Source organism: Sceloporus occidentalis, unplaced genomic scaffold (genome assembly GCF_023333645.1).
Source record: "Sceloporus occidentalis isolate IW3139 unplaced genomic scaffold, rSceOcc1.0.p SCAF_20, whole genome shotgun sequence".
Lineage (NCBI taxonomy): Eukaryota > Metazoa > Chordata > Lepidosauria > Squamata > Phrynosomatidae > Sceloporus > Sceloporus occidentalis.
In genome coordinates, this window is record NW_028317000.1 from 9,711,761 (window position 1) to 9,736,654 (window position 24,894).

Genomic DNA, 24,894 nt, shown 5'->3' on the forward strand with positions numbered 1-24,894 from the left:
GGGTGGAAAGTGCCGTCCTCGGGCCAAAATTAGGGTTTCAGAGTGCGCAGCGACCACATGCTCTCGAGACCTAGCATGCGGTGGCGCCGCCATGAACGCAGTTTGGTTGCTGTGGGCTCCCTCAGCAGCAAAAATGAGCGGCTCCATAGTTTTCAAATAAATTCCTGCTAGAACGTTACACAGTAGGATTATGGATTTTTGTCTGATAAGTTGAAATAGGAAAGGATTTCATTTAGATGCGGAAAATGGAAGGAATTAGCTTTCTATTTAAGAAGCAAAGGCAAGGTAATTTATGGGAAAGTACAAACAAGAACAGGAGGAAATGTAGAAGGAAGATGACACAGAAGATCAAGAGCAAAGACTAAATCAGTTGGATGATGAAGAGGAGTTTGATCTACCAGATGCTGCAGATGTGGACTCTTCTACCCTCTTGTTTTAACTATGGATTACAAATGTCTTAAGTGGAATATAAATGAGGCTAATACCACTCAGAAGAAGATATTGAATTATTTGATTAAACTGACATTGGATATATAGTCAGCCCTCCACATTTACAACTTTGATTTTTGCAGATTTGGTTATTCAGATTCACAGAGGAACCTCGAGGTCCTCCAGTGTGTTTCTATGGTTGACATTCTGAAGAAATCATGCTGGAAGACCTAGTGATTCCTAGAGAGAACACTTCTCAAGGCATATATAGGTCCTCCAGTATAATTTTATACTGCCTATGTTGACCACAGAGTTGTATTGGAGGACTTTTTTTTTTTAAAAAAATAAGTCTTTATTAAATTATTTTAACATATATGCAAATAATGTTGCATATACCCCATTTCCAACCCCCCCCCCCCGGCAGGGCTTGACTGAGTTTAGAATCAATACACTGTTTACAATTAATACCTAACATTCAATATGTGGGATTTAATTACATTATTGACTTCATTGTACTCCATATTCCCTTTTGTTAAGGGTTAAAGCCAGCAAACTGAGAAATGCTTTGATGTGTGTGTGTCTGACCATGAGCATCCACTACCAGGACAAGGCTTATTAGCCATAGCTGCTCATAGGCACAAGGTCACTCTGCTTGCCTACGTGCAGCAAAGCCTGGATGATGAAACATGGACAGGAGGACACTTTACAGTGTGGGACAGGAAGTGGCTGGGTTTGGGAGAGCGCATGGTCTGGAGTGTATATAAACTCAAGGGCTTCCAGTAATTGCTTGTGGGTTTGAGTAGGAGTTGGTATTCGTTTGATCTGTATAGTAGCTTTGGTGATTTATGGTTAGCACTCTGTAAATAAAGATAGCACTTTCGGGAGCCCTGCTACTGAAAATTGAGAAAAAGGTGGAGACATTTTTAAACCCCACAGTGTAAAAATGAATGAGCACTTTCCCCTATTTGATATCTGGAATTGGGTGACTCCTAATACACAAACAGTAAAATCACCTGCCTTGTATTTTCAGAGGAATCACTGCTCTGAGTTTTCCTTCTTTCAACCCAGCAGGCCTCCTGATCACAAGGGAAGCCCAGAAGAGCAAATCATACAGAAGCACAGTGAGCAACCTCCAATGACAGAAAGCATCTTCCTGAATTTCAGCATCAGGACTGTGCCCAACAATCCACTAAAATCAACCCAGCAACCCAATTTCACCAGAGGTCAGAACACCAGATTGCAACAGACAATCTCTTATCCACTTATGGATGTACTTCTCACTTATAATTTATAATCATAGCACACAATAGTTTCTGGCTTAGTCCTTAGCTTTTGTCACCAACTGAAGAAAATAAAAACCCAAGTACATATAGCTGCATTTGGTTATAGTCATCATTAATTCCCTTCCCCACTATTGTCCCCAACACTACTGAAAAATGTAGACTGAAAACTCTTTGAGGCAGAAGACCATGAAGGCTACAGGTTCTAACTGGTTTCCCATTTGTGGAGAAAGACAGACAAAAAGAGCAGCTCAACAGACAGACCCTTGCTGTTACTTCACATGATATTTTATTTTACACAAACTGTACAAAATTCATATAAAACTCTGGCATTGAAATAGGCTATGGTTTTTATCCAAAAATAATTCCCAAAGGGGATCCCACCAGCCTTATAACTTATATGGGGCAGGATTGGGGAAAACGGATGCAACAGGGCAGGGATGGGAATGGAAACATCTGCAAGAGAAATGAAGAGAGAAAAAGAGGAAGGCATGAACCCAAAGAAACTCCATTTATTTACATGGCTTGGTTGGCAGGGAGGGTTGCCAAGAGATTTTCTGTGTTTTGTATATACACTATCTCACATATTAACAAGCTTTACATGATTAAAAAAGGAAACCAGGAGTGTGGGAAAGGGGCTTGACTCAGAATTTCCTCTGTAATTTCATTTTAAAAGCACCAAAATGCATGAACACACACCGCACAAGCCTCCACAGGGGCCAAGTGTGCGGAGCAATGGGAGGGGAAGGCTTGGAATGTGAGGCCAGGGGCCACACCAGTCACCGGCTGATGTCCCGGCTAGCATCCCACGGTTTGGGGCCAGGCTGTTGTGACTTGAGGGAGTCAAAGAATGAATGCTTCAAGGCCTCAGCCAATGTCAGCCGCTTGGCTGGCTCGTACTCCAACATCCCCTCAATGAGGTCAAACAGCTGGTGGTGTTCATCTGCTTCAGATACCAAGTACCTCTGCAAAGAGAAGGGAAAGGACAAAGATTTTCAGTTATTTGTACCTTACTGATTTAGTTGTGAGTTGATGAGTCCTGGTATGGGAAAAAGGTGCTAGGCAAGTCAAAGAAAGATAACAAAATATTCTAGGCCAAGCTTCTATTACACTACTTCAACATTAAAAAATAACTTTCTAAAAACATTAACACATTTAAAAAAAACCTATAAGGAAAACTTCGAAAGATCCTTCTTTGCCAGACACCTTGGGAACACCCTCCATTTTAAAAGGACTTGGCAATCCATAAATCCTGCTTTGCAGGCCAAAGGCCAAAACTTCAATCCTCAGGACAGGAGAGACTGTAGTTCTTCAAGTGGTCATCTGTGAGTTCACCCAAGTGGGCTATCCTGTCCTTGCGCAGTGTGCCATCAGAACTTTCTGGAATATATGCTTTTTGGTGGTAGCTCCACACACCCTCACCTCTATCTCTAACTATTCCTGCTCATTTACCTCAGTTCTTAAAGACATTGCACAGCAGTGTCCATAGGACCAAGAATACAGGACACACCAGGAGGGAAGGAAGGACAGGCTTGTGTGACTTTGCAGATGGCCACTCGAAGAACTACAGTTACAGGTATGTAACCTATGACTCAGGCAACTGGGAGACTAGCAAGATATTCAGTTAAGGAAGAGCAGTGTCATGCCAGAACCATAAGATATGTGACAGTTCAACTAAAACCTTTATTGAATATGAAGCAACTCGGCCCTTGCTCTGTGATAGTAACTTTCAAACGTGAAAATAAAACTGTCCCTCAAAGACTGCATCAGTTCTGGATAGAGCATCCAGTCTGTAGTGTGATATGAAAGTCAATGGTTGTGACTACATGGCAGTCCTGCATACAACACCCAGTGGTATGCCACTCAGGAAGGCAGAGGAAGCACCTATCGCTCTGATGGAATGCACTTGAATTTGAATGAGAGGTTCTGGGCTTTGTTGTTTAGTGAGGCCTAAGAGTCCCGTCTGATAATTCTAAATGCCTCTACATAAGCTGCAAATCCCAGGATTCCACAGGAGGCAGTCATAGTAGTTAAAGTGGAATAATACCACCATAACACTGTAGTGTGATACTGTATTCTAAACAGGAGTCAGGCCTGGCACCAGAAGATGAAGATTTCTGTGCCCCTTTAGTAAGTTTTAGGCTGGAATAGGCTGGCCCAGCTCCATCAAGGGCTAGCCTGAAGATAGAGGCTCCTCCCTCCATAATGGTCATCCTTCGGCCTGGGAGGGAGTGAATAGGCTGGCCCAGCTCCACCAGGGCTAGCCTGAAGATAGAGGCTCCTCCCTCCATAATGGTCATCCTTCAGCCTGGGAGGAAGTGAATAGGCTGGCCCAGCTCAACCAGGGCTAGCCTGAAGAAAGAGACTCCTCCCTCCATAACTTACATCTTCCAGCCTATGACGGATTTGGCTGGGAGCAAGGGAGAAAGGGTGAATCTGAACCAAGGAAAAAGAAACTCTTGGCTGGGTCAGAAGCCCTGAGCTCCAGGATTACAGAGCTAAAACGGAATGTTAGTAGGAAATAAGGACTGGCAAATAAGTCAACATGGGTTTCAGAGGAACAAGTCATATCAAACAAATCTGATCTCTTTTTCTGATAAAATTACTCTATTACCACACAAAGCAGCAACACAAGCTAGGCACTATCTTACCCGCAGTGGCTTGCAGTTCTCCCGTACATAGCGCCCAGCAGAGGTGTTCTCATCCCAGTCTAGGCGGCCATGGTAGAAGTATTTCTGCTTCCTGAGGAGAAATGAAACATGCTAAGGAAGGTCAGATACACAAAAAGCCACTGTGGCATAACTTTTTGGAAAAGTACAGAAGCAATAGGAGACAAACAGATAAATTAAAAGATGAAAATAACTTATTGCCTTGATACATACAGTTTATTTATTAAGTTTATATTCTGCCTATCACCCCAAGCCAGGACTCTGCCATAGACCTTTAAAGTACCGTATGAACCCCATACTTGCAGGGATATGTTCTTGGACTTTCCTCAGATACATGAAATTGAAAATAGTTGTGAATGCTATATTTTGATAATACTGTATGAAGTGTGTGAAAATATAGTCAAAATATTCCCCTCCCGCAACAAAGGGAGATTAGCTGAAGGGAAGAGTCACATGCTGGGATGCTGCTTGTTCCCTTCAAGTACCAGGGCCAACTGGAAGGTGATAAGCACATAGTGAACACCCAGGGCCTCAGAGCCATGGCTGTCACTACTGGCCAGGGTCCTTCCTTGCTTTTTCCTGGCTTTCTTCCTCATATAAAGCTGCCAGTTCCCATACAATCACTGTGCCAGAGGCTCCATGGATGAAAGTGAGGGTAGCTGGGGACCAGGCTACCTCCATTAAACTCCTGAAAGCAGTCCCCTCCCCAGGTAACAAATCTAGCAGGAAGACCAGCTGTATGGAGCTGTGTGGCCCTTTTGGCCAAAAAGGAGATGGAGCCTGGTAGGACAACTCTCTAGGAGCCACCAGTCTGGAAGAAGAGGTGAGGAAGGACTCCAACCTTCCATAGCTTCCATCTCCTTCCTCAGTCAAGAGAGGTGCATGCTTTCATGTAGCCAGGCTTTCTGTCAGACTTAGCACCCACAGATGGAACTGCTTTCAGGACTTCATTGTCTGGTCTCCCGCTGCCCTCGCCTTCATCCGCAGAGCCTCTGGTACAGTGACTGTGGGAGCTAGCAGCCTGACATGAGAAAGAAGGAAAGATCTTGGCTGGCAGGCTGGGCTCCTGAGCTTTTGCTGTGTGGCGGGCCTTGATGCTTGAGGGAAACAGTGTGAGCCCCAACATGTGAATCTTCCCTTGTGCTACCCTCCCCTCTGGGGGCAGCAGATGAGCAGGTAGGGGAGGCAGTATTTTTTGAGATCACAGGTAAGTGAAACCCTGGGAACCAAGACAATGGATACAGGGATCATATTGTAATATTCTTTTTTAAATGTACATCAAAACATAAAGTCAGTATCACCATCATTTAAATCTACTGCATTCAATGTAGTGTTGACTATGGGAAATGTAGCTTCATGTCCTTCTTCAGCTACAAAGCTTGCTTAACAGCTGTGCAATGTATGTGTCACCTCTGAGGGAAGGGCTTATTGCCAGCCAAAATAGAAAGTGTTCTGACTTCAGTTAAGGCCCCTAGGTCAATGCCCATTCTCTCACCCCCAACCTATCTCACAGGGATGCTGTGAGGAAAAAGTGCATTTTGAGAGAACCAAATATACAGCCTGAGTGTCTTGAAGAGAGTAGGGTTTTTAAAAAAGTCATGTAAGACATATTTAAAAGTCTCATAATTTCACCTACAATACATCTATGATTCCATGTTATGCCACAGTTCTTTTCCTTCCAGCTCCAAAGGCAGGCTGCCTATTTGATGTTCTAAACACTTCGAGCTCCCCTTAATCTTTCCTATCTTTTCTCAACCCACCCCAAAAAGCAATGAATGCCACTCACCTGGTCTTCCGAGTCATACGTGATGGGATAGGACCTAGAATCCGCTCCATCATTGCCAGATGTTCTCGGTTATCATGGGTCTAAAAGAATACATTTGAGAGGGATAAAGAAGAATGAAGCACAGAAGCCATCAACTACATCCAGGACATAAAGTTTGTTTGAAGAGTGGGAAGAGCAAATTGGGAACGGCTTAGCTCAGAGAAGAGCTGCCTTCAATGTCACACAATTTTTTGCTAAATATATATATATTCCTAAACTCCAATGTGATCCACTGTTATGTTTTAAGTTTTCAGAACAAGAGTTCCATGCCGAGATTCTTTCAGTTAAGGCACAACTTGTGTCGATTCAGTGATATCGAGTCAATGATTTAGTTCAAAAACATCAGGAATGATCAGATGAAGGTTCAACCAAGTCCAAGCATCCTTTGCAAGAATTCTGCAACCAGCAGCCATACTATGGAGCCTGGCACAAACAGGCCATTGGACCACCCATGTCTTAGCCCAGAGATATGGAACTGTGGCCTTCCAGATATTCCTGGATTCTATCTCCTATCAGCTCCAGATAGACTGCTCCATGATTAAGGATTATTGAGGCCTGTCTAACAACAGGGGTTCATCTTTCTCATAAGTTTGTGATCATCCGTGTCATCTGAAGGAAACTCCCATGGACATAAAGGCCCCTGCTAGACTGTCTGTAGCTGCGAAAGACCTCTCTGGTTCTTTCAAATAAGGATGAAATGTTTAGCCTTCTTTCTTTGTTCTTTTTCCTGCTTTTATACCCCACCTCATTCCTTTGGACCAGAGATGAGCAACTGCTTGGAATCAGGGACCAAATCACCCCCCGCCCTAACAGCACCCCTGATGGCACCCAACTCATCTCCTCCTGTGGCTGTACTGGAGTCAAATAAGAAAGTATGGAAGGAGTTCTGTTGCTGACATGCATTTCCAGTTTTTAGGCAAAAACTGCATCCAAAACCATGGGCTTTGGGTTACAAAACTGGGCTCTGGAGGTCATATGTGGCCTCCACCCCACTTCCCCTGCTTTGCCGTGTTGTCTGACTTCTGCCACTTCTTCTCAGCCTTCACTGTCTAGACTAGTTTGTCTGCTCTTGTCCCTTTTGTGACTGAATCTCTTCTAGAATTTTGCTATGACCCTGCCACCCACAGCCTCAAATTTAATCAGACAGCTCCTGTGTCACAGAGATTGGCAAGGGGTTCAGGCAAGGCTGCATATTGTCACCCTACTTGTTCAGCTTGTATGCAGAAAATATCAGGAAAAGAGCAGGTTTAGACTCAGAAGGAGGAGGAGTAAAGATGTGAGGAAGGAACATCAACAATCTAAGATATGCAGATGGCATAATATTACATCATGGACTTGGAACTTTTAATAAATAAGGTCAAGGAAGAAAGAGCAAAAGCAGGCTCACTGCTGAATATAAAAACAAAAATAATGACCATAGAGATGCTACACAAATTCAGTCTAGACACTGAAGAAATCAAAATAGTTAAAGACTTCCCATACCTTGGATCAAACATAGATCAGAAAGGAGACTACAGTCAAGAAATCAGAAGAAGACTAGGAATGGGCAGGTAGCCATGGAAAAATTAGACAAGATTCTAAGAGTAAAGTTATACAACTAAGCACTAAAGTTAGAATGGTCCAATCCATTGTATTCATCACCATGTACCAATATGAGATCTGGACAGTGAAGAAAGTGGATAAGAAGAAAAGCTATTCTTCTGAGATGTGGTACTGAGGAAGTGCTAAGGATACCATGGACAGCCAAAATGACAAATAAATGAACAGATGAAGCCTGAACATTCCCCGGAAGCCAAGATTAAATTAAGGCTGTCATACTTTGGCCACATCATGAGGAGTGATCACTCATTACAAATGACAATCATGCTAGGAAAGTTACAAGGCAGTAGAAATAGTTTGAATCTACAGTACTTAAGCAGAGCAGTGGAGGAAAGGTAGTCTTGGAGATGTCTCATCCATAGGGTCACCATGAGTTTAGGTTGACTCGAGGGCAGTAACAACAATACAAGCAAACATGTCCAATCCCTCCCAGACACTGCCATGACAATCTAGATGAGGCATAGAGGCTTATAGGTTTTGGGGGCTGCTATTCCCATTATCCGTAACCACTGGCCATGGTGCGTGCAGCTGATGGAAGCCCAACTCCCAAAACAGCTAGAGGGTTGCAGGTTACCCATCCCAGTATGACATGAATCCGCCTCACTTTTGGTACACTCACCTGAAACAATGTGAAACCCATGTAGTACTCAAAGATGATGCAGCCAATGCTCCAGACATCACATGGCTGGGCCCAACCTAGCTCTGAAAAAATGAAAGAGGACGTGACCTCATTGACCTGTAAACTCAGCAGCTATCCAAGCCATGGCACCCCACTCCATTCCAAATTTTGTATCACTATGTGTGTGTGTCTGTGTGTGTGTGTGCGTGCACATACATGCATCCCCCCTATAGGCATGCTGCATTGGCAGCATCCAAGCCCGAGTTATGTAACCAAGCCCATCCCATCCAGAACCAGACAGCCCCTTCATGCTGACCTAGAATGACCTCTGGTGCCCGATAATGCCGCGTAGAGACAATGGTGCTATGATGCTCATGGTCGAAGGTGGCACTTCCAAAATCGACTACTCGGACAGCTGTGTTCTTTACACTTCGCTCATCTCTCTTCTTGTGAAGAAGGGGAGGGGGGAAAGATGGGGAAACAGCAGTTAAGGGTACAAAAAAGAAAAAAAATTAGTTGTCCCTGCTTAGCTCTCACTCTATCCATCTTATACCTGGTATCACACAGGATAGACATAGTTGCTCTCAGGATTGTGCTTATTTCTATGTGATGCTGAGGCAATGTCAGCCACCTCAGCTGTGGCCTTCTTTAGGACAATGTAAAACTGATTTCCCAAACCATAGGCTCACCTTTTCCAGATTGTAAGTCATTTCATAATCCGAATTGACAAAGAGGATGTTTTCAGGTTTGAGATCTGTATGAGTGAGCTTGTTTTCATGTAGAACTGTAGGGTGTGGGGAAGGCATAGAAGAAGAAGATTATTTCATTTTAGAAATTATTTTATTTTATATTTATTTATTTCATTTTTATGCCGCCTTTCTCCCAGAAAAAGATACAGCATGGCTCACAAGATAAAAATATTTTTAAAACTTTACAATAAATGTTTAAAAACAATTAAAATAATCTAGTTAGAACAGCATAAAATTAACATTAAAACGTAAACAATGAAAACCATAATTAAAACACACACTCCGTATAAAAACCAGCTTGTCATGATTAAAAAGCCTGCCTGAATAAAAATGTTTTTGCTTGCCAGTGAAAGCAGGGAAGGAGCCAGCCTAGCCTCCCACAGTAGACAGTTCCAGAAGGTGGGAGAACCACTGAGAAAGATGTCCCTCCCCCTCTCTGTTGTGTTATCACGAGGTGAGCCTGTGATGGTGGCAGGACTGAGAGAAAACCTCCTGAAGATCATACGCCAAGTTCGTTTGAGAAGATGTGGTTTCGCAAATAGTCTGGACCTAAGCCATATAGGGTTTTAGAGGTCACTTTGAATTGTGCCCTGAAATAAACTGGTAGCTAGTGAAGCTGTTTCAACAAGACAGTTATATGCTCCCTGTAACTGGCCAGCATTCTGGCTGCAGTGTGTTGAACCTGCTGTTTCCATACAGTTTCCAAAGCAGCCCCACAAAGAGCACATTGCAGTAGTCCAAAGGGGATGCAATCAAGGCATGTGTCACCACTGCCAGATCTGATGTCTCAAGGAATGGGTGCTGCTGGTGCAACTAGTTTCAACTGTGCAAATGCACTCCTGGCCACTGCTGAAACCTGAGCATCCTGGCTCAGAGTTGAGTCCAGGAGAACATCCTGAGGCAAAGTCCCTATTTCCTGATCTGCCTTACGACTGTCCAGGAGCACTTCTGTCTTGTCTGGATTTCTCCACACCCAGATCACTATCATTCTGTCTAGAACAGATAACCAGGTCTAGAGTGTGTTCTGTAGCATGGGTAACACCAGATATTACTTGGCACAGCCCCATGGTTGTCATGGTGGACATGAAGTCTCAGCTGCTCCCAACAGAGCAGTCTCTGCATGGATGCTGAAGTCCCCCAGTACCAGCTGAGGGGACTCCAACACCACTGCTGAGACCAACTCAATCAGCTCAGGAAGGAAGAGTGTTGAGCAGCAGGGGGGTGGTACACCAACAGAATCCCTATTCTGTCCCAGCCACCCATCTTCAAAAACACACACTCATACTCAGCAAACTGTGGGACAGGACACCTGGTAAGGGAGATGGAATCCCAATAGACCACTGTAACTCTACCAGGACAATAAGGCTGACTTTCTATACCATATCTCTCCCTATCCTTTACTGTCGTGGTGGCTGCTTCCCTCCCATACCCTCCATGTGACACATATTTCTATTGCTGGCTGGCTGGTTGTTGGTTAAAAATTACTATCAATCCAATGCACACCTCCCTTACCAACCAAAAGGATTGACCCTTACCCTCATCCCCCCCAAGCAATTCCCCCCAGCAGGCACGCAGCTTTTATCCCCTTCCCAAGGGAAACAGTCTCAACAGGTAGTAGTCTACCAGGTGAGATCAGGTAAGGAAATAAGACTTGAATACAAGTCTACAAACATTATTTAAAAGACCATACTTCTTTTTAACCCACCATTTACTATTTATACACCCGTATTGCCCTGATTATTCCCTTACTCATCCACCCACCCTGTGCCCACTCCTGATACTCACATTTCACAGCCTGGCACACTTGGTAGGACATATGCCTGATCTGGTGGAGGGGATAAGGCAGGTAGTTGTTGTCCTTCAGGAAGTCAAAAGTGCTGAGCCCCAGAAGCTCAAAGGAAATGCACATGTGACCATGGTAGTCAAACCAGTCATACATCTGCACACATAGGCTGGAAGAGAAAGAAAGGGAAAAGAAAGATAAGAAAGCAGTGAGAATGCACTAAATAATTCTGAATACTGAAGCAATTCAGGGAGAGATGTTAGCAGCAGAGAAATGGGGAGATGTTCTGAGCATGCACTAACAAGTACCCACATGGGTTCTGGTTCATGAAAAGAAGCTCAATAGAAAGTAATATCAAGATGGTATTTAAAACCTTTCAAGGGACAAATGTAATCAGACTCACATGGAAAGTCCTGGGTTAAAACTCTCCTTTTCCCCCAATCCTCCTGATCAGTGAAGTCAAGGAGGCACTGCTGCATAATACAGCCAGTATTCTGTGAGTGACATGCAGAAGTGTTGAGTCCACCTTACACTTGTGTATGTGGTTTTTTTTGGTGATTACAGAGCTTGGTATTCTCTTCCTACTTCTACAACAACCAAAGCTGTTTCCAGGACTGACTGCCCCTGCTCCCTACAAACCATTCCATTGCTAGTGGACAGCAAAGAGGATCAGACAAGCATTTGGCTATGTCTGCATACCTAGGCACTCACCAATGACATAATCTGCTAAGACCTCTGGAAGACATTAGTGGTCTCAGCAGACATTCACAGTCTGCATCTGACTATGGGAACACAGCTAGGAATTTCTCTGATGCCTCCCTTCTCCTCTCCACTAGCAACAGAATGGCCATGTGGATGGGGAAGGCGATCACACAGTAACAATGAGTCAAGGGGTGGTGACAGGACAACCATAGAAGATTGCTGCATGAGGAACCTTTATGCTATGCTTGGCTATATAGGATCTTGGCCTGGTCCACATCTGCAGCACACCCTACTTTCTCCACAGCAATGACCAAGGCGGCTTTTTCTAAGTGCAAATCTGATGGGATCCAAATTTCAAAAGCCTTGGTCTGGCCCAGATGAGAAAGACATGGGAAGAACCTGGGTTTTGGGTGATAGGGATGGAGAAATCACAGCCGCATTGCCGCACTCAGAAAGCACAGTCCCATACACAAAGGAAGGGACAATGAAAGGCACTGATGTCTGAGCATTTCTGAAACAAGAAAATGCCCATCAACTGTAAAAGTAGCCCAACATATTTTAAAATGTGTGCATTTGTGTGTACCTGTATCTAGGTATTCACACCTACATCATTCTGAAAGAAAGACTAAAGGACACCTATTTCAACTTAGGCCCAGTTTTCCAAAACCTGGAGAATACCGAATAAATTTACTCCTCACCTTTTACACTTTATATGTAGCTTTCTGTAACTGACGAAATGTATAGCTCATATTTTTTACATCAACTTATCATCTGTGTTGAGATTACTGACTGCAAGCTTCTTGAGCTTTCTCTTAGCCCATGTAAAATAGGAAGAAATAAGAGGTACTAAATTATATTATTCATAGACATTTTTATATTATCCTGAAGCTAAGGTCTCCAGGGCTGCTTTCATTAATCTACTAGATCAGCAAGAAACAGAAATCATTTCCACCAGGTAGTATTGCAAGAAGCAAACTTGTGACAGGTCCTTGTGTCCAATGGAACTCACCAACCCTACATGTTAAAAACAGCCTAGACATGTTAGATGTCTTGGATCATAATTTCTAGAAGCTCCCAGCCAAGCACTCGCAGAGCTCTCTTCCTTGACAGGGAATTTGTGGAAAGTACCTGTGCTTGAGGACCATGTACACATTCAACCTCCCTTTCTTTCTGCACCCAGATTCACAGAATCACTCACTTTTTGTTTTCTGGATCTTTCTCATTAATCTTCTCAAGCACATTGATCTCCAAACGAGCTGCCTCTTTATACTTTTCCACATTCTTGATTATTTTTAAAGCCACACGTGTGTTGCCCCTGGGGAGTGAGGTGGAAGGAAGAAGTGATTTCAGAATTAAGTTGTTGGAAGGATGGGGGAAAAGACACACTATACTGGTCTTTCTAAATCACTTCCCTAATGTGCTGCTTCTCTTGCACACATTTCAGCTTTATAGAGAAATACTAGATTCTAGTTATTGCATGTTGTAACTTATTTATCAATCTGCTTTGTCGACTCTATTCTTAACATCCCTGCTCAGGTCTTGCAAACTCAAGTATTGGAAACTCCTTTTTTTACTGCTTTCAGGTTTACCAAGATTTTTTTTCCCCTAGCCATGTTGTCTACATATCTATATCTATGTGGATATCCATGCACCAACTGATGATTAATACTTTGTGCATCTGTTGCAGTCCACCACGCAAAGAGCAGCCATATCAGACTTAAGGCAATCTAGGCATAGATATATGGATGCCAATCCTCTTTTCACAGGAAAGGTGCTTTAACCCACAATGATTGATTACACTGAAAAGAACTTATCAGCAATTAAGGAACATATTCAGGGGTAGCAGTGTTGGCCATATAGCAAAATAAAACAAAATCCTAAATCCAAAAAGAGTGATACTTTTATGGACTAACCAAAATGCACAAAACATATCATGCAAGCTTTCACGACTCCACTGGCTTCTTCATCAGGCAAAATATTTTTTTAAAAAAAATCATACAGAAGGGAAAAAATGATGGTGCTAGAGTCATAGGCCTATGTTTTGTATCAGAAGTTGTCTCTGTTTACTTGGTTTAGCAGGATATAACACAGACAGTAGTCATTCTCCACTTGGCCATGTGGGGACTAAGAGAAAGGACAGTTAAATTTAAACCTCATTAGCAGTAGTAAAGTAACTCCTCTTGAGTTCCAGACTGTCTCTGGTTTTTGTGAAGCCCTAGGCTCCTTTCTTAGGCAGAGAACATTGAATTTCTCAAGATGTTTTTGTACTGCTACATCCAGAAACCTTTTAGGTGCTGTACAGGTAAAATTCAATTCACTATCCAATTATAGTCCAAAGGAAAAGGTTTTACTCTTGCTGGAGGTAAAAACCTCAAAGAGTTAAGTCCCAGTCCTTACCTCCCTCTTATTTAGCAATTAGGGCCTCCAAATGTTATTGGATTCCAACTCCCAATGGCCCCAGGCAGCAATATTGATCCTTATCCAATGTTCAAAGGTAATGGGAGTTGTACTCCCAAAAAACTGGAATGCTATAGGATTCCGTTTGTTGTGGCTGCTTCCAGAGCTTGGAAAAATTACATTCTTAGACTACTACTCCCAGGCAGAATGACCACTAACTTCAATGGAATAATATAGCTCCTGATTTAAAAATTCCTAGCAACAAGACCTGCTTCCTCCCTCCACTGATCCTCTTACCTGCGGTGATCCACACACTGTACGACCCGGCCAAAAGTACCCTCTCCAAGGGTGCTAATGATCTCATCTAAGGGGGGGGAGAGAGAGAGAAAGAGAGAGAGAGAGAAGGTGGGGGAAAGAAACAGGAGGGTGTGAGATAATGAAGAATATATATGATCCATATAACAACATATCACCACAAAAACTCTTTGCCAGCTCAAGGAGCTGGCCTCTGAGCAAGCTAAGAAAATCCCTAACATACTGGCATAAGTGGTTAACAATAAGGAAAGAAAATGGAAGAAGGGGGAATTGGGGGAAAGTAGCATTTTTAAGAAAAGGTGGAAAAAGGGGACTGGCTTTTTTTCTTTAGAAAAACAAACACTGCAAAAGAAAAAAATAAGAAAAGAACAGCAGGTAAAGCTAAAAGAACAACTCTGTGACTGCGAGGGGAGCTTAACTAGAGACTAGATTATGTTACGATTTGGCTGTACATCTTTCTTGGAGCCAGTCGCCGATGCGATAGATGAGGTGGCCTTCGTCGTCGTCTTCCACGCTCTTGGCTCTCCTGCCGCTTTGTTGACTCTGCTGCGAGGGGCCCCCCAAGTGCAGACACAGGTGGAGTGTGGGGAGGGTTTTCGTTTCATTTTTCATTCATTCATTCACCCGGCCAATCGGGGCGTTTTCACACCAGCGGAGGGCCAAGCCAGCCAGCCAAGCGTCACCCATGGAAATGGTAGGCCCGTGGTAGATTTGGAGGAAGGAGGGACGATTCCCAGGCCAATTCATACGGCACAGAGGCGCATATATATGTATAAAAACGATAAGGGATATTGCAAGGGAGAAAAACGTCAAGATAACACAGACTAGCTCAGGATTTCTTTTATATATATAAATATGTATACACGTATGTATAAAAAAAAAGAAAAATAAGCAAATAAATATATATATATCCATGGAGGAAGAAAAGATAATGAGAGAAAATGTTTTGCAAACAGACCACCCCAAGCCAACACCAAAAAGAACCAGGCAGAGAGGAAGAATGAACTCTTGTATCCTAGGATCCAAATGCTGCAAGAGCACAGAGACTGTGCTCAAAAACCAGAGAAAAGGGAGGCCCACATGAAATATTCACCGCACTCTCAACCTGACCCTCTGCATGTGGCAGGTAAACACTGGAGCCAAGGAAATGCTGTAGCTGCCTACTTGCCCTTGCCATTCTTCCAGAATCCTCCTGGGCATTCTAAGCCTAGAAGCATATGGGGAAAAGACAGCAAGCAGCTGCTGCCTCAGTTACTGCTTCACTCCGCAGTGCAGTCACCACCTTAGTAAAAAGTGGTAGCAGAGGAAGAAGAAAGCAAAAAACAATGCATATCCACTATTATCTGAAAGAGGATAGTATTTAGAGGTATGAGGAATGCCTTGTCTACAGTGCCAGTCTCAGCAACATAAGGCATGGTACTCATGTTCTATTTCCAGTGCGAAAAGAAGGGGTAGAAAGGGATCATAGCTCATTGTTGGAGCACTTGCTCTGCACTGCTGAAAGTTTCATTTATGGTTACAGAAGAAAAGATAAAAAATGAGAGAAAAGACAGGCTTCACTGTGTCTGATTCCCCAGGGAGTGTTGCTAGTCAAAATAGGCAGTGCTTGGCTAGATGGACAACTAGATTTTGAGCAGCTTATTGGACCAGATGTCCAAATCTAACAGCATATTTACACAGTTATGTTTTCTACAGATGCCAGGAAATGAAATGTATGGTCAAAATACCCTCTTCCATCTAGGCCCCTGAATATGTTAGGAAGTTCAAGAATAAGTAACAAGTAACCAGAACATATAGTGGCTCGGCTGGTTAGCCAAACTGTTCGTTGTGCACCCTTCTACCTCACAAAAATGACATATTTGTGCAAATGGCTAAACTGTGTACAGTGCTGCCATTCTTCATATAACTTCTACAGACCAAGAGCTTAAAAACTCCAAAGACCCAACTGTTTAGCACCTCACTGTTACAATGAGATACACTAGTTTCATACACACATTGACTTATGGTGACCACATGAATTCCATAGGGCAGACAAGGAATACTCAGAGGTGGCTTTGCCAAGGAATACTCAGAAGTGACTTTGCCAGTTCCTTCCTGTAAAATATGGCCAACAGCATCTGGTATGCATTAGCAGTCCCCCAGCCAATTGCTAACCAGGGCTGACCCTACTTAGCATCTAAGATCACACAGGATCTGATGCCTTTAGGGTATTTAGACACACACACACATTTCTCATTCTACTGCAAAACCACAATAACTGTTGGGTAATACAGACTAGTTACTTGCTCAAATAAATGGCAACTGTATATGATAGTGGGCTGTGTGTAAAACAGCATATAGCAGAAGGTTCCAAATTCAAGCACTGGCAAGAAAATCCCCACTCAAATTTCTGGAGGTGCTGACATGGTTGGAGCAAATCTTCTCCAACACTGATGCACTGCAGGTGTTTTGGATTTGAACTCTCATCATGCCCAAACGTTTTGGCCATGGCCAAACTGTGGTCAAATGGATGTGGAGAGCACCAGACTGGGGGAAGGAGGGCAAAGACAATACTGAACAAAATGGACCAACAGTCTGACTTTGTATAGGACAGGGCCTTCAATCATTATGGTCATGGAAGTCTTTGGGCAGTGGTGGGGAACCTTTGTTCCTCTTTGCACTACAACTCCCAATATTCCTTGGCATTGGCCATACTGCCTGGAGCTTTTGAAAGTTGAAGTACAAAACATCTAGATGGTCAAAGATCCCCTAGCTTTACCTTAAGAGAGCCACTGCCAACTGATACAGACAATACTGGACTAGCTGGGCAGGTAATCTGACAGTATGGTTCTTTATTCCACATGCCTTTAGGTTCCCAAGCAAGGCCAGGCCTATGCTGTTCACATTTATACTGAAGCCAGCAGGAAACCCAGTAAAAGCACTTACTCCTTGCATCAAAAACAGAGATGAAGACAAGACATCTAGGAACAAACTAAGGAGAGACACAGCAAGGGATGGTGTGGCTGGGATACAGTGAAGTAATTTGTCCATATATGCAGGTGTTAACTTCAGAAGAAAACACCCTCTGAATTTTTGTCACAAAATCACAACATTAGCTTGTCTTTTCAGAGAACTTTTAAAATTCCCCAGGTCATGATCACCTTGGCACTATTTTGCCTAAGCCTCCAACAGCAGTTTAGGTGGTTTTTGCAAAGGGGATAATCAAAGGTTAGGAAACTCAGCACAACATAGACTCAGAATCTCCAACCGGAAGTCATTTTTCCAAATTCAGGGCTTATGGCAGAAAGAGCCCTGGTGGCACAGTGGTTAAATGCCTGTACTGCAGCCACTCACTCACAAACCATAAGCTTGTGAATTCAATACCAGCATAAGGGCTCAAGCTCGACTCAGGCTTGCATCCTTCCAAGGTGGCTAAAATGAGTACCCAGCTTGTTGGGGGCAATTAGTTTACACTTTGTAAACCGCTTAGGGAGTGCTTCAGTGCACTGATAAGTGGTATAGAAATGTACTTGCTATTGCTATCGCTAACTAGCAGAAATTTCCAGAATTAAGGCATATGCCAGATTTGTGTGCTTCCCAGTGTTGGCCCCTGGGAGAAACAGGATGTTGAAATAGACAGGCCTCTGGTCCCATCCAGCAAGCTTCTTATGTTCTAAGCACCCCACAGCCACTCAGAAAGGGCTGGTTTAATCTGGAACCATCTATCAAAAAGAGATTTCTACGACTGCCTAACTCAAAAGCAGCATGAATATCAGTGAAACAGAAACTGGCCTGCAGGATACATTAGTGATCCTCCAAACACTGAGAGTACAGTTCTATTTCCCCATGTCAATATCAAATGACCTTTACAGGTTTGACAGCGGCAACCTATGCAATGAGAGTGGAGGAGACAGGAAGTACTCACCGATGAGGAGTGGCTGAAGGAACGGCTATGACGGCGTCTCCGATGGTGCTTTCGCCGACTGCTCTTGCAGCTACGGTAGCTGTCATCACGGGAACGTTGGTACTCGTAAGAGTGGTGGTACTCAGCCTCATAATAGGGATCTCGTCGATATCCATCACAATGTCTCCGGTCGTAGGCTCGTCGATCAGACGAATGGTCATCATAACTGGGAGAAGCCCAGGGAACAGAGAGAAAATGCAGTCAGATCCAAAAGTGAATATAAAGGCATAGAGCTAGTTCAACTGTAGGCTGTGCTACTTGACCCTGTAATCTATGGGTGAAGTCTTTCAATTCTTTTGAATTCCAAGGCCCAATAAATGTAAAGGGTACAGCCTGCAATGTTTTTGTGTTTCTGTTCACACTGTTTCTTTTGTATTTCATGGACTAGTGGTCCTTCCAATCACAGCCTTCGTCTGGACCATGAAATATATATCCACAGCCAACTGAGGATATACTATTGCACACCTGACAGGATGGCTTCAAGCAACTTCATATCAAATTAAAGTGCCACAGGATTCCTTATTATGGGCCTAAACAGACAGGCCAAAATAAAACTGCTCTGGGTCACTTTGGAGGTATGCTGTTTAAATGATACATGCATCCTAAGAGGCTGCAAGCAGTTCCAAAGCCATGTTCCAGTCCTAAGGACTGGAGTGCAGCTTTGGCATAGCTTCTGGCTTCTTAAGATGTGTGTGTCATTTAAACAGCATACTTCCAAAGTGACCCGTAGCAGCTTTATTTTGGCCTGTCTGTTTGGGCCCTATGTTGCTAGACCTCAGCTCTCAGAAGCCTTAAACCAGCATGGTCAGTGATCAGGGATTCCAGGATTTGTAGCCAACCCAAGTTTGTATACAAACCTGGAATTCATCAGGAAAAAAATAAATCTATACACAAGTCTGTTTTCCTTTGCATCATTACACAATTCCCCCCCACACACACACACAAATTAAGGCACAAATATATTGTACAGGTACAAGCGTTGGTGATTTGTGATAGCTCAGTTTCCCCACAGGCCTTCCAGATACTGCTAGACTTCAGCTACCCTAAGCCCTGCTACTGAATATCCAGCTGCTGAGACCTGTAGGTCAATTACCTGGATGACCAGGTTCTTCATGTCTTCTATTTAGTATTCCCTCAGCAAACTCTGGTATTCCTCCCAAAAATTAGGGGTAGTAAAGCTGATGGTTACTATATGTTTTGGCCACAACCCCCATTATTCTTGTTATTCTTGTTCTCTAGGCATGCTGGGTGGGGCTGATGGGATGCGGTGTCTGCTTATCCCAGGCCAAAGGGCCTCCTCAAACTTCACTCACCTACAAAAAGGGCAGTTCCCACTTCTGCTGCCACAGTCATACCTTTGCTAACATTCTGGTTTTGCTTTCCAAAAGCCCCTTCACCGACTCACCTCCGGGATCGGACATGGTAGCTATCTTCTCTGCGATGCCGCCGCTCACTGCTGCTTGATGGTGACCGGCTCCGCCTCCGTTTGTGCTTGCGGTTTCTGTAGTGGTCGTGGTAGCTGCCCCGGCTGCTGTGTTCTGAAGAGCGGAACCTTCTGGAATGAGGCATCTGCAAACAAGGAGATGAATGTAAGGATACCATCTGAAAGGCTGAGCCTGAAGACACCAAATGTCAGCTAACTATTCATGGGAAAGATCACATTTTCAGTTGTAAATGTCATTTTAGCTATGGGGTGGGGGAGTTAATAAGAGTGTCTTCTAAGATATTCCACACCAAGGAAAATACGATATGCACATACTTTCAAAACCCAAACAGGCCATGACAGCCATCATTAATTGTAAGGACTGCTAAAACAAACCACAGTTTTTAACAGCCTTAGATGTTACTACAAGGCTATTTTATTTTACTTTTTAAATTATGAATTTATCCGGAGTATGGAGCACAGCAATGACCCTAAGCATCTGTCATATCATGTTATCTATAACAATGCTACTCAAAATAGTAGCCCCAAACAAGTTTTTTTTGGGGGGAGGGCAGCTGTTGTAGCTGATGGGCTATTATCATATGCGGAGTGAGAAATGCTAGTTGTCCAAGATGGCTTCAGAAAAGGAAGAAGCCCTAGGAAACACACTGCAAACATATGTTGCATAACATGGTGCACATCACACACCAAACATGTTGCTGTTAACTGTCCTTGAGCTAATGTCGACTTATGGGGACTCTGTGGATGAGATATCATCAAGTCCCCCTGTTCTCAGCTTCTCTGCAGGTTCAGGCCCGTGTCTTCCCTGACTGAGTCTAACCATCTGCCATGTGGTGTTCCTCTCTTTCTATTGCTTTCCACATTTCCTATCATCATTGTCTTTTTTAATGATGATTTTTTCTGCATGATGTAACCAAAGTACAACAGCCCCAATTTTGTCACCTTGGCTTCCAGAGAGTTTCAACCTGATCTGCTCTAGAACCCATTTGTTGTCTTCTTGGTCATCCACGGTATTCTCAGTACTTTCCTCCAGCATCACATCTCAAATGAGATTATTTTCTTCCTATCGGCTTTTTTTCCCATTCAGCTCTTACATCCATACATGGTGATGGGGAATACAGTGGCTTGGATTATCCTCATTTTCGTGTTCAGAGTTGTATCTTTACACTTTATAATCTTATCCATGTCTTTCACAGATGCCCTTCTGATTTTTTGACTGATTCTTCTGATTTTTTTGACTCTGATCAATATTTGAACTCTTTCCACTGTTTCAATTTTCTAGTTGTCTATGATAAATTCTCTTCTGCAATCATTTTTCTTTTTTCCAATGTTGAGCATTAGTCCAACCTTTGTTACCCTCTTAATTATGCTAAACCTTTGTTTGTTTCTAGTAGTATTGTGTCTTAGGTTGTTAATGTTCCTTCCCATACCTATCTTCACTCTTCTCATACCTGTCAGTTCCCATAACTATTTTCACTCCTCCTCCTGAGTCCAAGATGGCTCTGCGTATGTTTTCTGCATAGAGTGACACTATGCAGCCTTGCCTGACTCCTTCACTGGTTGAGAATCATTTTCTTTCTTCGTAGTCTAGCCTCTTGTCCTCCTCTTGGTACAAGCCACAATTTTTCATCATCAGTGCCGTGAACGCCTTTCCTGTAGTCAATAAAGCACATCAGATTTTCTTTTGGCGTTCCCTGGTGTGCTCCATGATCCATCCATGTAACATGATCCCGACTGCCTCTTCATTTCCTGAAACCAACTTGCACTTCTGGGACAAGACTTTCCTGCAGCATTTTGTGCATGATTTTGCTTGCATGGGAAATGAATGTATGGTCCTGTAATTGCTACAATTTTTGTGTCTTCTTTTCTATGGATATAGATATGTATATTAATCACTTCCAGTCTGTGCACCACTGCTTTGTTTTCCATATTTGTTGGCAGATTTGAGTTATATCTAAACTTGATTCTGCATCTGTGGATTGTTGTTATACTGCAATGTCACCGATTTGTTCTTTCTAATTGCTTTCAAATTGGTTTTCACTTCATTTTCCAAATGTTTGGGTTGGTATTTATACCCCGGCTTTCAGCCCTAAAAGGGCTTCCCGTGTGTTGTTCATCCTTTTGCATGCTTTGTATAGCTCCTCTGTGTACTGTTTCCATCATTTTTAAAATGTCATTGTGGTTGTGTATTATGTTCCTCTTCTGATCATTCAGCACCCCCAATCCTTGGTTTGAATATCTCTTTGAATTCCTGCTTTTTGTGGAAGACGTCTCTTGTTCATCCTTTTCTATTGGCGGCTTCTATTTCCCCGCATTGGTTGTTGTAGCAATTGTCTTTCTCCTTAGGCACTAATAGTTGGATGTTAGCAACAACCTTACTGCAGATATTACAGCTAAAATGTATAACAACGCACCACTGAAGCGGAGGTATTGCCCTGGATACCCATCTCTCCTACAATAATGGTGTGAGAGAGACCAAGGTTTGTTGTTGTTGCTGTGCATTTCCAAATAACTTCCAATTTATGGCAACTCTATGCTTGTGTTTGTATGCGCCTTTGACTTACGGTGACCCCATTCATTTAATAGGGTTTTATTAGGCAAGGAACTCTCAGAGGTAGTTTTGCCAATTCTTTCCTCTGAAATATAGCTTACGGCACACAGGGATCTGTTGGCAGCTTCCCACCCAAGTACTAACCAGGGGCAGTGACCCTAAAGCAAACCTAAATAGGTTTAATTATTGTTACTGATGTGTACCCTAAACCGTTTCTCACTTATGGGTACTGTGAGGTGATCCTATCAGTGGATTTTCTTGGCAAGGTCTGTCTGGAGGGGGTTTGGCATTGCCCTCCTCTGAGGTTGAGAGTGTGACTTCCCCAAAGCCACCCTGAGTGAGTTTCCATGGCTGAGCAAGGATTCAAACCCTGGTCTCCCAGAGCGCCTATCATTGGCCTGTTACAGACTGCCAAAATAAAGCTGCTTCAGGTCTCTTTGGAGGTATGCTGTTTAAATGATGCATGGGTCCTAAGAGTCCGGAGGTATAACCAAAGCCACACTCCATTCCTAAGCACTGGAGGGCAGCTTTTGGTGCAGCTTCCGGATTCTTAGGACCCATGCATCATTTAAACAGCATACCTCCAAAGAGACCTGAAGCAGCTTTATTTTGGCAGTCTGTATGGGGCCATTGATAATTTGTTAGATGCCTTCAAGATGACGCCGATCTATGGCAACCATATAACAATACCCTCATTTACATCCATGGAAAAGTGTGCACCAGACACCTCACCCAAACAGGGCCACACATCTTCCCTGCCAAACGCACTGCATTTATTAGGATTGCACTATTAACAGTGCTAGAGTCCTTGCTGCCCCCCCAAACCCCCATAAAAGCTAATGAAAGAAAACCTGCCATAGTGCTCCTATTAAAAACCTGTTGTAACATCAGCAATAATAAGAGCACTGAAAACTCAAGCCACTCTTCCTCCTGCCTACTCTGCACACAACAGGAGCCTGCAAAAACAAGGAGGTGGCTTGAATAGACGTGTCAAATAGTAAACGCACACATCCATAGTAACCCCCAGTGAATCAATAGGTCTACTTTAACTGGGCCTAAAGACAGGGCTATACCAGCTCCAGCCATTAAATGAAAGCCAGCCAGGCTCATTGCATAAAGAAGTGCCCTTTGCAGACAGTGCTTCCAATTGCTGTTGCCTCCTTCGACCCCCCCCTCCCTCCGCTGCGCATGCGCACTCCCGCACCCTCTTGGCCGCCAGCCCCGTCCGCTTGTCCCACAGGAAGTCCGTCTTGGCGGCGACGGCGGCGGCCGGCCGACCTGCCTGCCTTCCGCCCGCCGCCGTTCGTTCGTTCTCCTCCCGGTCGTCCTTCTCCCCTCCTGCAGCCCACGGACGGAGCGGGCAGCGCCTCTGACGGAAGGGACGGGCCAGACGCAATGCGCATGCGCCGCCGACGCTCACGCACTGGGCGGGCGTCACGGACGTACAGGCGCGGAAGGGTGCGTGATGACCTCACAAGGGACTGCAGAGATACGGCTTGGGTAGAGCCCCTCCCCGAGGGAACTTCCGGGTGTGCTTCTCCTGCAAAAGAAAGTGGTCCAAGGAATGCCTTTATTTGTTGTTGTTGTTGACTGCCTTTGAGTTGCTCTCAAGGGCTGGCGACCCTCCAAGAAGGCCCTCCACAACCCATAAAACTCAGAGTGACCTCCTTAACAGAGTCCATGCTCCCTCTGCATGTGGCCTCCCTCCCTCCCTCCCTACTTCCCTTTCCCAGCATGATTGTCTTTTCCAGGGAGTCAGTCCTTCCTTCTCATGATGTGGCCAAAGCAGGACAGCCTCAGTTCGGTCATCTTGGGCCTGTTACAGACTGCCAAAATAATGGGCTGCATCAGTGCCTGGCACTAAAGGAAGGAGGGGTGGATGGTGGCAGTGCCTGAGTTGGTCAGAAGGTTTAGAAGGGGGCCCTGGATTGTAGGGGGGACTCAGGCCTGTTACCGACTGCCAAATTAAAGTGCTTGGGGTCTCTGTGGAGGAATGCTGTTTAAATGATGCATGCACCCTAAGAATCCGGAAGCTGCACCAAAGCTGCACTCTGGTGCTTAGGAATGGAGTGTGGCTTTGGCGCGACCTCCGGACTCTTAGGACCCAATAGTCCTAACAATAGTTAAAAGATATATTACATTTCAAGTTCCCAAACTCCCTCCCACCCTATAAAACAATAAAACAATTCCCAACTGATGGCCAATAAAATCAATCAAGATCATTCAATCCAATGGGAGCAATTAGGTCAGTGGAAAAATTGGAAGTCAATTCGGAAAGGCTTGCCTTCTTGAAGGCACCTAAAGATGTTATTTGGCGGATCTCGTCCGGTAAATCGTTCCAGATTTTTGGAGCGGCAACGGAAAACGTCCTCTGGGAAGTGGTTACTAGTCTAGTTCTCTCTGACTGCAATAGATTCATCCCAGAGGACCTGAAAGTGTGGGAAGGATTATATGGGGGGAGGCATTCCCTCAGGTATGTTGGACCCAAGCCATTTAGGGCTTGATAGGTAATAACCAACACCTTATACTGTGCCTGGAAGCAAATGGGGAACCAGTGTAGGGATTTTAAGATAGGTGTGATAGAATCAA

The 24,894-nt window shown here is 44.0% G+C and overlaps 1 protein-coding gene across 3 annotated transcripts; it reads right to left on the reverse strand.

Moving 5' to 3' along the window:
* Positions 1-1,979: 1,979 nt before the first annotated feature.
* On the reverse strand, positions 1,980-23,725 carry LOC149301928 (dual specificity protein kinase CLK2-like). 3 transcript variants are annotated; one of them, XM_089483002.1, is made up of 13 exons: positions 23,510-23,725; positions 19,716-19,879; positions 18,272-18,476; positions 14,820-14,913; positions 14,350-14,416; positions 12,854-12,970; positions 10,956-11,122; positions 9,111-9,205; positions 8,738-8,867; positions 8,422-8,504; positions 6,165-6,244; positions 4,361-4,451; positions 1,980-2,674 (listed from the first exon to the last, which is right to left on the reverse strand). In XM_089483002.1, the coding sequence occupies exons 2-13, from the start codon at positions 19,877-19,879 to the stop codon at positions 2,489-2,491; spliced, it is 1,479 nt and encodes a 492-aa protein (XP_089339128.1). In that variant the 5' UTR covers positions 23,510-23,725; the 3' UTR covers positions 1,980-2,488. The 3 variants fall into 3 exon arrangements, with proteins under 3 accessions (XP_089339128.1, XP_089339130.1, XP_089339131.1); XM_089483004.1 differs by having other exon boundaries at positions 14,820-14,910; positions 23,510-23,724; XM_089483005.1 differs by having other exon boundaries at positions 8,738-8,864; positions 23,510-23,723.
* Between the last annotated feature and the right edge of the window lie 1,169 nt (positions 23,726-24,894).